This window comes from Schistocerca serialis, chromosome 8 (genome assembly GCF_023864345.2).
Source record: "Schistocerca serialis cubense isolate TAMUIC-IGC-003099 chromosome 8, iqSchSeri2.2, whole genome shotgun sequence".
NCBI lineage: Eukaryota > Metazoa > Arthropoda > Insecta > Orthoptera > Acrididae > Schistocerca > Schistocerca serialis.
Window position 1 is genome coordinate 400,855,336 of NC_064645.1, and position 15,147 is coordinate 400,870,482.

General features: G+C 43.8%; 1 protein-coding gene across 1 annotated transcript in view; it reads right to left on the reverse strand.

Moving 5' to 3' along the window:
- The window catches only part of LOC126416234 (endoglucanase A-like), a 129,239-nt gene that overhangs the window by 47,532 nt on the left and 66,560 nt on the right, over positions 1–15,147 (reverse strand). Inside the window, exon 6 of the mRNA XM_050083845.1 lies at positions 388–552. Within this exon, the coding sequence (XP_049939802.1) occupies positions 388–552 (165 nt within the window). The remainder of the gene's footprint in view (positions 1–387; positions 553–15,147) is intronic.

Sequence of the window (15,147 nt, forward strand, 5' to 3'; positions counted from 1 at the left end):
CGCCGTTCCCCTCGAAAAGCAAGGAGGCTCGAGTGTCGGACCGTCATATTTAAAGGGAGATCGTAAGGTATCGTACGAAGTCTACTCTAAACCCTTCCCATATGGCGGTGATTATATGTCCACATCGGAGCAACGCCTGGTTCCATACGCGCTGCAGCGACGCCGCCAAACGGGAACTTTCTGATCGCTCCTTACATGTTTAATCTTTCTGGAAGTTGCAGAAACTGCACGTTCTCCGACGAAGATGAATATTTACTTTCGACTGTAGTAACATGTCGGTCAATTTGCATTAATCCCAGTTACGACAGCCGTGGATTACGCTGACCGTACAAGCAAAACCCTCGATGCCGTGTGTAACACAATGCGGACGCCATCGGACGTGCTCACCTCGAGACACATGAGAGCGACGGTGGCGGCGACCTGCAGGGAGCCCCACTCGCTGAGGAAGAGCAGGCCCTTGGGCGTACGCTTCTCGTTGGTGAGCAGGTAGTTGCAGGTGCCGCGCAGGTGCTCCAGGTACTGCCCGTTGCTGGAGATGTTGGCCAGCACCGCCTGCGAAACGAGAATATAGCAGTTCACACACATATCAACAGCGCCTCTAGCGATGTACAAGTAGCTCTCCGATCGGACAAAACGCTACCAAATTTTTAACAGCATGACGGATGGGCAGCCGGAAAGTAATTAAAAGAATTACCAAAGGCTATCCTCATGAATCGATCTGCTGCCGCATGTTCTGGGACACTACAATCGATCACATCCTATAGCTTCCAAACGAAGATGACAGGGTGCCTATTCTGTATCTTTCACGCTATTGAGTCAATCGTTTCGGTACTCAAGAGCATCGAACAGTCTAGTACTCGAATTAGAGTCCCATCTTTATTCAGTATGCATTTCGGTAGCGATATCGTTCGGGTCTAAAGAACCGAAGCGCTGTCGTCGGTTCGCGTCGTCCAAGCCAATCAAATGCAAGCGCTGACAGATCCGCGAATGCGCACAGCGCCACGAACAAAAAGTGGCTGGCAGGCGACACAGGCGTGCTATTCTTCGAAGTCATCTTATTCTCATTCGCACTGTCATCGTGTTTTGGATTTTACGTTTCGGAAAATGAGTTAGAATAGTGTGTAGTACCACTGAAATTGCAAGAAATTGAAGAAATTCCAAAAAGGTGGGAATTTAAGGAGATGGGACCTGGATAAACGGAAAGAACCAGAGGTTGTACAGAGTTGCAGGGAGACCATAAGGGAACAATTCATAGGAATGGGGGAAAGAAATACAGTAGATAAAGAATGGGTAGCTTTGAGGGATGAAATAGTGAAGGCAGCAGAGGATCAAATAGGTAAAAAGACGAGGGCTAGTAGAAACCCTTGGGTAACAGAAGAAATAATTTAAATGATGAAAGGAGAAAATATAAAAATGAGGTATATGAAGCAGGGATAAAGGAATACAAAGGTCTCAAAAATGATATCGAGAGGAAGTGCAAAATGGCTAAGCAGGGATGGCTAGAGGACAAATGTAAGGATGTAGAGGCATATCTCACTTGGGGTAAGAAAGATTCTGCCTACAGGAAAATTAAAGAGACCTTTGGAGAAAAGAGAACCACTTGTGTGAATATCAAGAGCTCAGATGGAAACCCAGTTCTAAGCAAAGAAGGGAAAGCAGAAAGGTGGAAGGAGTATATAGAGGGTCTATACAAGGGCGATGTACTTGAGGACAATATTATGGAAATGGAACAGGATGTAGATGAAGATGAAATGGGAGATATGGTACTGCGTGAAGAGTTTGACAGAGCACTGAAAGACCTGAGTCGAAACAAGGTCCCCGGAGTAGACAACATTCCATTAGAACTACCGACATCCTTGGGAGAGCCAGTCCTGACAAAAGGCTACCGTCTGGTGAGCAAGATGTATGAGACAGGCGAAATACCCTCAGGCTTCAAGAAGAATACAATAATTCCAATCCCGAAGAAAGCAGTTGTTGACAGATGTGAAAATTACCGAAGTATCAGTTTAATAAGTCACAGCTGCAAAATACTAACGCGAATTCTTTACAGACGAATGGAAAAACTGGTAGAAGCCGACCTCGGGGAAGATCAGTTTGGATTCCGTTGGAACACTTGAGGCAATACCGACCCTACGAATTATCTTAGAAGAAAGATTAAGGAAAGGCAAACCTACGTGTCTAGCATTTGTAGACTTAGAGAAGGCTTTTGACAATGTTGATTGGAATAATCTCTTTCAAATTCTGAAGGTGGCAGGGGTAAAATACAGGGAGCAAAAGGCTATTTACAATTTGTATAGAAAGCAGGTGGCAGTTATAAGAGCCGAGGGGTATGAAAGGGAAGCAGTGGTTGGGAACGGAGTGAGACAGGGTTGTAGCCTATCCCTGATGTTATTCAATCTGTATATTGAGCAAGCAGTATAGGAAACAAAAGAAAAGTTCGGAGTAGGTATTAAAATCCATGGAGAAGAAATAAAAACTTTGAGGTTCGCTGATGACATTGTAATTCTGTCAGAGACAGCAAGGGACTTGGAAGAGCAGTTGAACGGAATGGACAGTGTCTTGAAAGGAGGGTATAAGATGAACAGCAACAAAAGCAAAACAAGAGAATTAGATTAGGAAATGAGACAGTTAAAGTAGTAAAGCAGTTTTGCTATTTGGGGAACAAAATAACTGATGTTGGTCGAAGTAGAGAGGATGTAAAATGTCGACTGGAAATGGCAAGGAAAGCGTTTCTGAAGAAGAAAAATTTGTTAACATCGAGTATAGATTTAAATGTCAGGAAGTCGTTCCTTAAAGTATTTGTATGGAGTGTAGCCATGTATGGAAGTGAAACGTGGACGATAAATAGTTTAGACAAGAAGTGAATAGAAGCTTTAGAAATGTGGTGCTACAGAAGAATGCTGAAGATTAGATGGGTAGATCACATAACTAATGAGGAGGTATTGAATAGAATTGGGGAGAAGAGGAGCTTGTGGCACAACTTGACTAGAAGACGGGATCGGTTGGTAGGACATGTTCTGAGACATCGAGGGATCACCAATTTAGTATTGGAGGGCAGCGTGGAGGGTAAAAATCGTAGAGGGAGACCAAGAGATGAATACACTAATCAGATTCAGAAGGATGTAGGCTGCAGTAGGTACTGGGAGATAAAGAAGCTTGCACAGGATAGAGTAGCATGGAGAGCTGCATCAAACCAGTCTCGGGACTGAAGACCACAACAACAACAACAACCACATTGTACTATTACATCTATAAAAACGCCCAAAAATTGATTCTGAGAATTTCAACGAATAAGAAGATAAAAAGAATGTGGTTATAACTCGCTCCAAGAGATCCAAATGATTAAGTAGCCCACATCCCTATAAGATACGTCAACGATTTGGGTATTAAAAACAAAATTGAAAAAACGCATTTTCCAAAGCTCCTGCAGTTTGTCGAAGTTTATAACATGCATCTCATGAATGAAAATGTTTCGTATATGGTGCTACAGTCTAAAAATGTTATGGTGGAAATCTTTCATCTCTGTCTACTGTTGTTGAGGATTTGATCGCAGACAAATACTTGTGACAAGCAAGATTATGAAGATGACTGCTGCTAGTTACATTCCCAGTATTTTAAGTCGTGCTCTTAGATTTCTGTCTAACCGCATACTCGAAAATCTCTACATATTCGGAAAAAATGGTGAACTATTTCTGACAAGAAAATATATAAAGGTCACTGTCGGTTGTTTCACTCACAGCAGTTCTATATTTCGATTTTTAAACACACAGAAATCACGAAATCATTACTGAGGAAGTGCGCTCTTACATGTAAGTAATAACAAACATTGCAGAAAAATCTTCACGTACACGAATAACATTCCACTTCGCCACACCAAACAACAGTAACACAGAGCTCAATTCTTGCACTATTATGGAGAGGAACGTAGGCTGACTTCCTTACCAAACGGTGTTGCGTAAGTCATAAATGCGTGATAGTTAGGATGGTTTCCAATATCAGGCTTCACATAACTATTTTCCATTGTTACTTGAAAGTTGTAAACACGTTTCGATAGTTGCTAACTTAACCATTTGTGGGAAAAAGTACACAAAGTCACTAGTTACATCAGTTCACACTCATGTAATATACGTAAGCAGAGCTGATGTCTTGATATTTAATGGTCTTTAAACTCTTATTTGCATAAAAAGTACCACGTATTTTGAGAGAATATTCACCGAAAAATTTTTTGTATGTAATCATTGACAGTAACAACCTAACCTGAGTATATTTTTAACAAAGGACAATAGTCTATCATGAACTCACTTTCCAACTGGATGCAGCGTCTGGTGATTCTTTAGTAACACAATCACTAAATCCAAAGCTAAAACCGCTAAATATGTTTACAATAACAAATTATAGGTGTAAACATAAACCACAGCTCACCAATCGACAGGACCATACCGAAATCGAAAACCTCTCGGTACAATTGTCGTAAAATCGGTGGGAGGACCGTTCGGTAACAGGTCTCAGAAGCTTATTGAATAGGATATTTCGATAAAGAACAGAAAATGACGACACTACCGAGATTGACCTACTACACCGATCGGTATGAACGATGCAGAATAGGGTCCCAGATCAGACGTAATTGTCGGCTATGCAGACGATCTATTACTTGTATTCACTGCAAACAACAGAGCTCAGCTGTTAGAGAAAGCCAGTAGAATACTACAAACAAATTCGCAATGGTGTCACAACAACAGACTCGGGATAGCCGAAAACAAAACAACATACACTTTACTGAAATGATCACTGCAAAGGAATCTTGCATTTAAAATAGGGGATACAAACATCAAACAAACACATATTTTAGGGTACATATAGATAAGAAATTGAATCTCCACGAACATATAAGGCTAACAACAGCAAATGCCCAAAAAAATTACATAAACTGCTGAGGCTAAATTCAAACCAGTACAGCCAACCTCACCAGTAATACGGACACACCACAGTGCACTCTTCGATTCACCACTCAGTTTGGCAGCTAGCTCGTGGGCACACAGACTGAACCTGGTCACCAACTAAGCATCTGTCAGACCAGGACAGAGAAGTGTCCTGCTGATGCTGCTTGGAGCCTTCGTCGCCGTCACAATGGATGCACACTCTGTGGTTCCCCATAGATATCACAATCAAAAACTGAATTGAAAAGTACTGGTTAAAGATGTGGAGGCTAGATAAGGCTCAAATGGTTCTGAGCACTATGGGACTCAACTGCTGTGGTCATCAGTCCCCTAGAACTTAGAACTACTTAAACCTAACAAACCTAAGGACATCACACACACCCATGCCCGAGGCAGGATTCGAACCTGCGACTGTAGCAGCAGCACGGCTACGGACTGGAGCGCCTAGAACCGCACGGCCACCGCGGCCGTCGCTAGATAAGGTTCACACAATAACTGCTGTACCGATACAGACCGTAAGTCAACTTAGAAGTTGGCGTTTTTGTACATGGCAAGGTGAGTGGGATGTAATTGATAAGGGGCTTAGACTGCACGACTTCCTTCCTCACAGAAGGCAGCGGTTGAGAATGAGACATATCAATCCCAGGCGCGGCATCGTACATTTCTTAAATGGACACGACCTTAACCGACGCACTATATAGAGAAGACGGGTACAGACTTCCAGAGTCTTCTCTGCCAGCTGTGACAGCTTTGCCAAAGGACAGCTCTCGCAGAGCAACAGGCACGCGGTAGGCCACAGCGGTGGAGGGCGCACAGAGCGCTGACGCGGCCCCGTCGATACTAGGCAGTTAGTAAACAGCGCTACGCTGTAGTCGCCACTCAGTCTGCTATTCGCGAACTTCCACCAATGGAAAGAAGTAAAGGAAACTCCAATGAAAAACGTCAATGACAAAACGCAGTGCAAAGACCAATAAAATGAACTCCTAATACCCTTCCTCCTCACCCTCATATAAAATTCCAGCACTCCTTCATAGAATATAAGTGTCCAAACTAGTGCTCATACAGCAGTTAGCAATACACCCTGAGGAAGGCGCATTGCAACAGTCGCCGAAACGTCGGAATTTTACAGATGACAATGTGTCCTCAAACCCAGAAGAATTTTATTGACTGTGACAACGGCCGCGGAAGCTATGTTTACATTTAACGGATCAAATCAAATGGCACTGAGCACTATGGGACTTAACTTCTGAGGTCATCAGTCCCCTAGAGCTTAGAACTACTTAAACCTAAATAACCTAAGGCGCCGTTCCAGACTGTAGCGCCTAGAACCGCTCGGCCACCCCGGCCGGCTTAACGGACCACAAACAGTTTATGTTCCGTCCTAGCCTGCCGCTGTGAGAAAGCGTTGTGCTCTGCAATGGTACCAAGAACATAACAGTGCGCCAGGCGCTGTGACCGTGCGGTTCTAGGCGCTGCAGTCTGGAACCGCGAGACCGCTACGATCGCAGGTTCGAATCCTGCCTCGGGCATGGATGTGTGTTATGTCCTTCGGTTAGTTAGGTTTAACTAGTTCTAAGTTCTAGGGGACTAACGACCTCAGAAGTTGAATCCCATAGTGCTCAGAACCATTTGAACCATTTTTTCGTAACAGTGCGAGACACTGAAAACTGTAATGGTAAAACGGATGACTGGCGCTGAATACTATTTCATTTGTAGGAAATGAGACGCTAAAGAAATTTTATTAATAAAATGCGAACCCAGTGACAATGGAGCAACTATGGTGAAATATGATTGGGCACTACACGTTTATATAAAAAGGTTATTAAGACACACAGGAATTACAGACATTAGCTGGAAGCGGACATTGAATGAAATCTTTTTTTAGTCAAAGACACTACCTTTTTTTTGGAACGTTCCTGGCGCCCAAAGGAAGGAATGGGGGCAACGTGGACAGCGGCCGTAACCCTAGGTCTGACCACAATATCATGCTCTCTACTGCAGGAACTAAGGAAAGCATAGGGAGCACGAAGTAGAGGTACAAAGCATGTGAAGGAGACAAGATTTTTCATTCAGTGTAATTTATATATTTTTTTATTTATCTGTTTTAGGTTGCATTTTATTACCATCGAATACAACAGGAAACCGACGTCGCTGAGAAGAACAGTACAGAGATCAGAGAATAACCAATACGAAGAGTGAAAAATACGTGGATCAACTCCTCATTGCAGTAACACCGCAATGCCAGAGTGATTTAAGAAAGACACTACAAATTAAATTAGAGGAAAATTGTCTGTATATGGGACTGCAGACAACTGCACAATGTCGTTGATTAAGGAAGTGACAAAAACCAAGTACATTTTTCTCGCCGTCAGCAAACAACTGCACGACCACAAAGCCAATCCACGGAGATCGCCGTAGTTTGTATCAAGCAGTCCGGAAAGGGGAGCAGGTGAGGAGGTATCTGTTGGGGAGTCGTACAGGTAATTAAGGCCATCATCTGTCGCATTAAGAACCAGACAATTACCGCCGATCCGTACACTAGGCGACGCTCGTTTGTGTCCAGAAAATAACAGCCATCTGGACACAGTGGCAATTGCAGTTGCACGCAATATCCTAGCACGCAAATTTTCAACTAGTCCACACACTACTAATGTAGTGCCACTTGCTGATTATCCTCATTATTCGCAGAATTTCTACGATTCTCCGATTACCGTAAGAGTTCGATCACTGACGTCTGGCCTTATACAGGGTTATTACAAATGATTGAAGCGATTTCACAGCTCTACAATAACTTTATTATTTGAGATATTTTCACAATGCTTTGCACACACATACAAAAACTCAAAAAGTTTTTTTAGGCATTCACAAATGTTCGATATGTGCCCCTTTAGTGATTCGGCAGACATCAAGCCGATAATCAAGTTCCTTCCACACTCGGCGCAGCATGTCCCCATCAATGAGTTCGAAAGCATTGTTAATGTGAGCTCGCAGTTCTGGCACGTTTCTTGGTAGAGGAGGTTTAAACACTGAATCTTTCACATCACTATGCGTGAAACTTGCCCGCATGCGTTCAACCGTTTCTTCGCTCACTGCAGGCCGACCCGTTGATTTCCACTTACAGAGGCATCCAGAAGCTTTAAACTGCGCATACCATCGCCGAATGGAGTTTGCAGTTGGTGGATCTTTGTTGAAGTTCGTCCTGAAGTGTCGTTGCACTGTTATGACTGACTGATGTGAGTGCATTTCAAGCACGACATACGCTTTCTCGGCTCCTGTCGCCATTTTGTCTCACTGCACTCTCGAGCGCTCTGGCGGCAGAAACCTGAAGTGCGGCTTCAGCCGAACAGAACTTTATGAGTTTTTCTACGTATCTGTAGTGTGTCGTGACCATATGTCAATGAATGGAGCTACAGTGAATTTATGAAATCGCTTCAATCATTTGTAATAGCCTTGTATATACACAGGGTGGTCCATTGATAGTGACCGGGCCAAATATCTCACGAAATAAGCGTCAAACGAAAAAACTACAAAGAACGAAACTTGTCTAGCTTGAAGGGGGAAACCAGATGGCGCCATGGTTGACCCGCTAGATGGCACTGCCACAGGTCAAATCGATATCAACTGCGTTTTTTTTGAAATAGGAACATCCATTTTTATTACATATTCATGTAGTACATAAAGAAATGTGAATGTTTTAGTTGCACCACTTTTTTCGCTTTGTGACAGATGGCGCTGTAATAGTCACAGACATATGGCTCACAATTATAGATGAACAGTTGGTAACAGGGAGGTTTTTTAAATTAAAATACTGAACGTAGGTACGTTTGAACATTTTATTTCGGTGGTTCCAATGTGATACATATACCTTTGTGAACTTATCATTTCTGAGAACGCATGCTGTTACAGCGTGATTACCTGTAAATACCACATTTATGCAATAAATGCTCAAAATGATGTCCGTCAACCTCAATGCATTTGGCAGTATGTGTAACGACATTCCTCTCAACAGCGAGTAGTTCGTCTTCCGTGATGTTCGCACATGCATTGGCAATGCGCTGACGCATGTTGTCAGGCGTTGTCGGTGGATCACGATAGCAAATATCTTTCAACTTTCCCCAAAGAAAGAAATCCGGGAACGTCAGGTCCGGAGAACGTGCATCGACGACCAATCCACCTGTCATGCTATTCAATACCGCTTCAACCGCACGCGAGCTATGTGCCGGACATCCATCATGTTGGAAGTACATCGCCATTCTGTCATGCAGTGAAACATCTTCTAGTAACATCGGTAGATTATTACGTAGCAAATCAGCATACATTGCACCATTTAGACTGCCATCGCTAGAATGGGGGCCAATTATCCTTCCTCCCATAATGCCGCACCATACATTAACCCGCCAAGGTCGCTGATGTTCCATTTGTCGCAGCCACCGTGGATTTTCCGTTGCCCTATAGCGCATATTATGCCGGTTTACGTTACCGTCGTTGGTGAATAACGCTTCGTTGCTAAATAGAAAGCGTGGAAAAAATCTGTCATCGTTCCGTAATTTCTCTTGTGCCCAGTGGCAGAACTGTACATGACGTTCAAAGTCGTTACCATGGAATTCCTGCTGCATAGAAATATGGTACGGGTGCAATCGATGTTGATGTAGCATTCTCAACACCGACGTTTTTGAGATTCCCGATTCTCGCGCAATTTGACTGCTACTGATGTGCGGATTAGCCGCGACAGCAGCTAAATGACCTACTTGGGCATCATCATTTGTTGCAGGTCATGGCTGACGTTTCACATGTGGCCGAACACTTCATATTTCCTTAAATGACGTAACTATCCGGCGAACGGTCTGGACACTTGGATGATGTCATCCAGGATACCGAACAGCATACATAGCACACGCCCGTTGTGCATTTTGATCACAATAGCCATACATCAATACGATATCGACCTTTTCCGCAATTGGTAAACGGTCCATTTTAACACGGCTAGTGTATCACGAAGCAAATACCGTCCGCACTGGCGGAATGTTACGTGATACCACGTACTTATACGTTTGTATCTATTACAGCGCCATCTATCACAAAGTGAAGAAAGTGATGCAACTAAAACATTCTTATTTATTTACGTACTATACGAATATATAATAAAAATGGTGGTTGCTATTTAAAAAAACGCAGTTGATATCCGTTTGACCTATGGCAGCGCCATCTAGGGGGCCAACTACAGCGCCATCTGGTTTTCCCCTTGAAGCTAGACAAGTTTCGTTCTTTGTAGTTTTTTGGTTTGACGCTTATTTCGTGAGATATTTGGGCAGGTCACTATATACGTATACACAGGGTGAAAAGTTTTTAAACCGACAAATTCTGTGACGTTGTAGGGGACATCAAAACAAATATTTTTCCCTAATCTCACTTTTTCCTATGAGGAGTATTTAAACCGTTAGAGGAAGATTCCTCTGGTGGCAAATTAATTAAACCAACAGATACTTTTCCATTTTTTTATGACCAAGAGACAACAGGTTAACACAACCCAATTTCAATTACAGTAGATTTTCAAAAATGCCTCCATTGACAGGTAAGCAAAGGTTATACCGTCGGATCATGTTCTGTCCGACACGGGGAAAATCCCCAGGAGTATCCTGAATTGTTCCTGCTGCTGCTACTATCCGGGCAACCAGATCCTCTTCTGATGCAACAGGAGTTGCGTAAACAAGGTTGCGCATCTCTCCCCACACAAAAAAGTCCACAGGGGACAAATCTGTGGAACGAGCAGGCCATGGTATAGGCCCACCTCTGCCAATCCACGTTTCTGGGAACCGTCGGTCTAGGAATCGACGCATACTACGACTGAAATGTGTCGGCGCCCCGTCATGTTGGAACCACATGCGTTGCCTTGTAGGGAGCGGGACATCGTCCAGAAATTCTGGCAATGTTCTGGAGAGAAAAATGGAAATAGTGCCTGTCATTTAATGGCCTAGGTAGCAGATACAACCCAGTTAAACAATTCCCAACAACACCGACCCACACAGTAACGAAGAACCGCACTTGATGAGCGCTAGTAACTGTGGCATGTGGGTTATCCTCACTCCAAACATACGAATTGTTTCATCGTTAAACAACACACAGGATGGAAATGTAGGAAGCATTTCACACTGTTCCATGTACCACTGCGAAAACTGTGCTCTGGGTGGATAATCAACTGGTTCCAGGTTGTGGACACGGTGTAATTGCTCTCGAAGGACTGTCCTTACATTCATCTGATTCGTCCCCATGTTACGTGCAATTGCACGAGTGCTGATTGAAGGATTCCGCTCCACATGCTGCAAGACAGCGTCCTCAGATTGCAGCATTCTTACCGTGCGACGGCGTCCCTGTCCAGGTAATCTGCTAAATGACCCGGTCTCACGCAGACGTTGGTACTCAGCAGCAAAGCTCGTACGGTATGATGTAGGATACGGCGATTAGGATATTGTTGTTGATAAACCCGCTGTGCAGCTCGTCCGTTGTGGTGCGCTACGTAGTACGCACCAACCCTATCAGTGTACTCACTCAAGGTGTATCGCTCCATTAGTAAACAGAGACAATGCACTACTACACTGGTGGATAGCAGTTGCCTACAACTGAAGAGCGTAATAGGCCCTCTGACAACTGAAGATCGTAATACGACCTCTATCAACTGAAGAGCGTAATACGACCTCCACCGGTTTAAATAATCCTTATAGGAAACAATGACATTAGTGAAAAGTATTTGTTTTGATGTCCCCGACGACCTCCCAGAGTTTGTCGGTTTAAACACTTTTCAAAGTGATATATATGTGTGTGTGTGTGTGTGTGCGTGTGTGTGTGTGTCCTTTTGGCCAGGTCAGAATGAACAGACACCACACAAACAAAAAAACACACACACACATGTATAAACTAGTCTCCTTGAATGAGCAGTAACGTTGCCGTATTCCTTGCAATAGTTGAAATCACACCCGCCATTCACGATAAGAGAGCACCGGAATCGGCGCTTAACGCGGTCGTGTTAGTACGGCCGTAGGCCGCTGCAGCCGCATTAGTGTAACGAGGTCTGCGGTGGGCGCAGCTGTCGCCAAGTGTACACTCCAGCAGGGCCGGAGACCGCAGCGCCACGCCTGCCAGCGGCTGCTAATGAAACACTACGGCGGACCGTAATGGGCAGCGAAACCACGGCACTCGCACGCTAAGCTCCCCTCTTCTGCGGGGAACCGCGGCGTAGCGGCTGAACGCCTCGACAGCTCTGCTGTTCAATGGTCACTTCCGATGCCTTCCAAAAGCGAAAAGAAACCTCGGGCAATCGTCTGCGCAACAGGTAAACGTACTAGAAGGTTCAAGCTAGGCGAAGAGAAACTTACACTTTCTTCTTTCTTTCTTGTGCTGGTGCCTTTTCCCGCGGTTTCGCAGGATCGGCACGGTTAGGAACGGATTTGGCAAAGTTAGTTTTAAGGGGTGGCCGGATGCCCTTCCTGCCGCCACCCCGTACCCCCCCGGGACAGAATTAGTGTACCCCAGCTGTCTGTGTCTAGTTTAATCCATGGAATAGTGCGAACGTGTTCAGATGTCTGCGAGCCATGTAACTGAGGCGGAACGTGGGGACCAGCCCGGTATTCACCTATCGGGATGTGGAAAACCTCGTAAAATCACATCCAGGCTGGCCGACACACTGGCCGACGTCGGTAATCTGCCGGGCGGATTCGGTCCGCAGCCGGCGCGCCTACCCGAGTCTAGGAAGCAGCGCATTAGCGCTCTCGGCTAACGTGGAGGGTGAAGAGAAACTTCTACTGAGATCACAAAAATCATAACCGCCAATTTCTCGTCAAAGCTCCATTTTCCCTGCATAGTGCACACACTCTGCGTAGCATGGACTCAAAAACTCACTGAGAGTCTCCTGAAGAAATATGGAGCCATGCTGCCTGTGCAGCCACCAGTAACTGCGAAAGTATTGCCGGTGCAGGATTTTGGGCACGAACTGACCTCTTGATTATGTCTTGTAAATGTTCCATGGGATTCACGTTGGGAGACATGGGTGGCCAAATCATTCCTTCGACCTGTCCATAACGTCCTTCGAACCAATCGCGAAGCATTGTGGCCCGATCATATGATGCATTGTCAGCCATAAAAATTCCATCGTTGTTCGGCACCACGAAATCTGTTTATGACTGTAGATGATCTCCATGTAGCCGCATACCCTTTTCCAACCAATGATCGTTTGCACGTGATGGCCCAGTCCTTTCCATGTAAACACCACCATCACCGGCACAGAACCACCACCAGCTTACACAATGCCTTGTTGACAACTTGGGTCCATGACTTCGTGGAAGCTGCGGCACATTACAACCCTACCAGCAATTCATACCAACTGAAATCTGGACTCATCTGACCAGGCCATGGTTTTAAGGGGACGCTGTATGTCCTATGCCGCCAATGTTAAATTACTGAATTTTGTGACCCATTATCTTGGAAACTTTTCACGACACCAACTTACAATTTTCCATAATTACTGAATCCACCTTTCTAGATGCACTGAACTAGAATTATCACTAAAATTGTATTGTGGGGCATGTTATCTTTTTTTTTCAAACACTCAATTTTTTGACAGAATTTTGTAAATAAAAGAACATAAAAACAAAACAAATCAGGATATTTTAATTATTCTGGTTCCATATGTGTTGAATCTCACACTTGGCATGGTGTGAAAATTTCATGACTCTGCCATCAGTACTTTTTATACAAAACGGGTCATTTATTGCAAAAAATGTACATCAGAGATATTCAGATTTAAAACCTTTTTATAACATATTCTTATACAGACTTACATTTCTGCGTCTTTTATGCACAAGATTGCCCTGGCCCATAGTCTGTGTCTTCTTCAGTGTCACAATACCCCAGTGTTTGTCTCCTCCTTTTCTTTCTCGCTTTTTTTGTGATTTGCTGACAGCTTACTCTGCTTCGCGTACACGAAACTCATCCAGTTACCGCAGTCCTTTAGCTACATTCTGTCCAAATCTTACCCCTAACATCTCCAGAACTTTAAGTCTTTCATATTTCCCACCATTAAAAGTTATTACAATATCAGACACTGCTAACTTTAGAGTTATAATGCCAACAAATACATTTTTAGGCACAGGGCACCACACAAAATTATTGAAGTACTCAATCACATTCTGGGTCTTCCCATGTAAACACTTCTTTAGTAGGTCAGGATTCGCCAGATCTCTGCAAAGAGGCTTGATTGCCTCCTGTACTGCCAAAGGAAGAGAATGTTTATGTGAAAATTCATGCAGGGTGGCAGAAAATTCAGCTTGCCTATATTTACACCAAGTGTTTGGAGGTGGACACGAAGCATAACATGGCTTTTCATCGGTTGATATTCGATGAAAGAAAGTGCTCCACACAGCTCTTTTCATCTTTTTTGTACTTTCAACATTGCAACATAGTCAGCGATCGTGATAACCTAATATATAAGAAACTATCAGCCTCGATTGCGGTAATGAAACCAACCTTTAGCTGGGTTTCAGCCCAAATAATTGAGCCTTCTTCAGAAGATACACCGGAATCTATAATTTTCCTAAGAGGGCATGTCAAGAAATAAAACTAAAACTGCCTGAACAGGCGAAGTAAAATTTTAAAACCGCGATACATAAGTACTAAGTCAACACCAAGACTTAACGTAAGCTCTGGCGTGCGTCTTGTCTCCATGGACGCTTTGCAGTGGGCCTCGGGAGCTCACGTGAAACTAAGTAGGACTAGATAACGCGCTGCAAATCAACATGGCGGGGAACATTGCAGTTATATCCAAAACCATATACTTATTGAAAGGATGAAAATCTTAAACATGAAGCCTCTGCACCAGGTTATGACTAAAATGTAATAAACTATGCATGGATTTATATAAGTTCGAACACACTACCCCGACTTACACTATTAGAATATGTCGGCCCTTTCACAACGAATGCTGCATAACGCACCCATCGTTATTAAGAAGATGACATAGAACATAAAACAGCGAAACTGTAGTATGTAAACGCCATAATGCAATAATCTCGGTTAACTTGTGCACAGATGGTAGAGTAGGTGTTGTTATCAGATGATGTAGATATACTTCTTATTGATGACACGCACTGAATGAAGAATATTATCAAGATTAATTTTTTATCTTATTACTAAAATTAACGCGTGAGTGAACGAACAACGC